This window comes from Bison bison, unplaced genomic scaffold (genome assembly GCF_000754665.1).
Source record: "Bison bison bison isolate TAMUID 2011002044 unplaced genomic scaffold, Bison_UMD1.0 scf7180017861955, whole genome shotgun sequence".
NCBI classification, from domain to species: Eukaryota; Metazoa; Chordata; class Mammalia; order Artiodactyla; family Bovidae; genus Bison; species Bison bison.
In genome coordinates this window covers 4,393-6,175 of record NW_011492527.1, presented here as the reverse complement: position 1 = coordinate 6,175, position 1,783 = coordinate 4,393, and the positions used below count along the sequence as shown (strand labels likewise).

Here is a 1,783-nt window from a genome sequence, read left to right as displayed (position 1 = left end):
ACTGGAGTGGGTTTCCATTTCCTTCTCCAGTGGATCTTCCAAACCAGGGATCCAACCGGTGTCTACCGCATCTCCTGCATTAACATTCTTTACCACTGAGCCACCAGGGAAGTGAAGACTCCTAGGCAGGCCTTTTTATCCAGACCCAAACCCAAGGCTTGCCCCCATCCTTTCAAATGACCCTCTGAAATTCACAAGACTCTGCTCCTAGGCTCATGGCTCACTGTTATTCACAAGATTCTGCCTCAAAATTTACAGTCCTACTCCCCAGATCTCTGTGGTTAGGCTTCACAGCTTCCCAGCGGTTCAGAGTCTTGACCCAGCAATCAGAGGCTAAGGGTTGTCTATTTTTTTAATTTCATATATTTATTTATGGCTGTGCTGGGTCTTTATTGCAGTGTGCAGGCTTCTCTTGTTGTGGCTCAAAGGCTGTAGAGTGTGGACTTCAGTAGTTGTAGTTCACGGGCTCAGTAGTTGCGGTTCTCAGGCTCTAGAGCACAGGCTCAATAGTTGCACTACTCAGGCTTAGTTGCTGTGAAGTATGTGGGATCTTTTGGGACCAGGGATCAAACCCTGGTCTCCTGCATTGGCAAGCAGAGTCTTTATCACTGAGCCACCAGAGAAGCCCTAAGGGTTGTCTGATTTAGAAAAATCTAGAACCCTGAGGCAAACTTCCCAGGTAGGCGGGCTTCCAAGGTGCCCATGACTGTGGGTGGGTGCACTTCGGATTCCAGAGCTCCAGTGTTCCCACAGACGTAGAGGCGGAGGAGGACCCGTCACCCTGTGCGTCCTCAGGATCAGGGCGTGCTTGCACACTGAACCAGACGGAGTGCCGCGGGCGCTGGGCAGGGCCCAACGGAGGCATCACCAACTTTGACAACTTTTTCTTCGCCATGCTGACAGTCTTCCAGTGCATCACCATGGAAGGCTGGACCGACGTGCTCTACTGGGTGAGGTGAAATGACAGACACCCAGTGCAGAAGCTGAACCTGCCTTTCTTCCCTGATCTCAGGCAGGAGGGTCTGCATACACTGAGAGATGCATGTCCTCCCCCCTCCCTAGATGCAGGATGCCATGGGGTATGAGCTGCCCTGGGTGTATTTTGTGAGTCTCGTCATCTTTGGATCCTTCTTCGTCCTCAACCTTGTGCTTGGTGTCCTGAGTGGGTGAGGAGCCTAGACACTTACCCAACCCCTCAGCCCCTGTCCCTTTACTTTGTTCCTTGCAAACTTCTAGGCATCCTTCAAAACCCATCTAAAATACCCCTTCATTCATTCAGTCAACACTGAGCATCTACTGTGTGTGAGGCACTGTTTTAGGAATGCAACAAAAGACAGAAGTCTCTGCTTTATTGGATATTACATACATACATACACACATATGTGTTTTGTCTCATATGAAATATATACTATGGAAAGAAAGGAATGGGGAGATATTGTAATTACAAATAAGGACAAGCAGGGATGGGCCTCTTTGAGAAGGTGTTATCTGAGTAAAAATGGGAAAGATACTGAATATCTGAGGAAAGAGTGTTCCAAGCAAAAGGAAGAACCAGTGCAAAGTCTCCAAAGCTAAAACGTTCCTAGCATATTCAAAGAACAGCAAGGAGGTCAGTGTGGCTGGGATGGTGATGGCAAGGGGGCCAGGGTGGTTCCTCTGTGTAGCCCTCTATTCTCCTTCCTCAGGGAGTTCTCCAAAGAGAGGGAGAAGGCAAAAGCACGAGGGGATTTCCAGAAGCTTCGGGAGAAGCAGCAGCTGGAGGAGGACCTCCGGGGCTACCTGA

The 1,783-nt window shown here is 49.6% G+C and overlaps 1 protein-coding gene across 1 annotated transcript in view; it reads left to right on the top strand.

Moving 5' to 3' along the window:
* LOC104983191 (voltage-dependent L-type calcium channel subunit alpha-1F-like) overlaps window positions 1-1,783 on the top strand; it is a gene marked incomplete at both ends in the record, with an annotated part of 6,096 nt that overhangs the window by 1,585 nt on the left and 2,728 nt on the right. Inside the window, 3 exons of the mRNA XM_010832649.1 lie at window positions 697-950; window positions 1,063-1,166; window positions 1,686-1,774. Of these exons, the coding sequence (XP_010830951.1) occupies window positions 697-950; window positions 1,063-1,166; window positions 1,686-1,774 (447 nt within the window). The remainder of the gene's footprint in view (window positions 1-696; window positions 951-1,062; window positions 1,167-1,685; window positions 1,775-1,783) is intronic.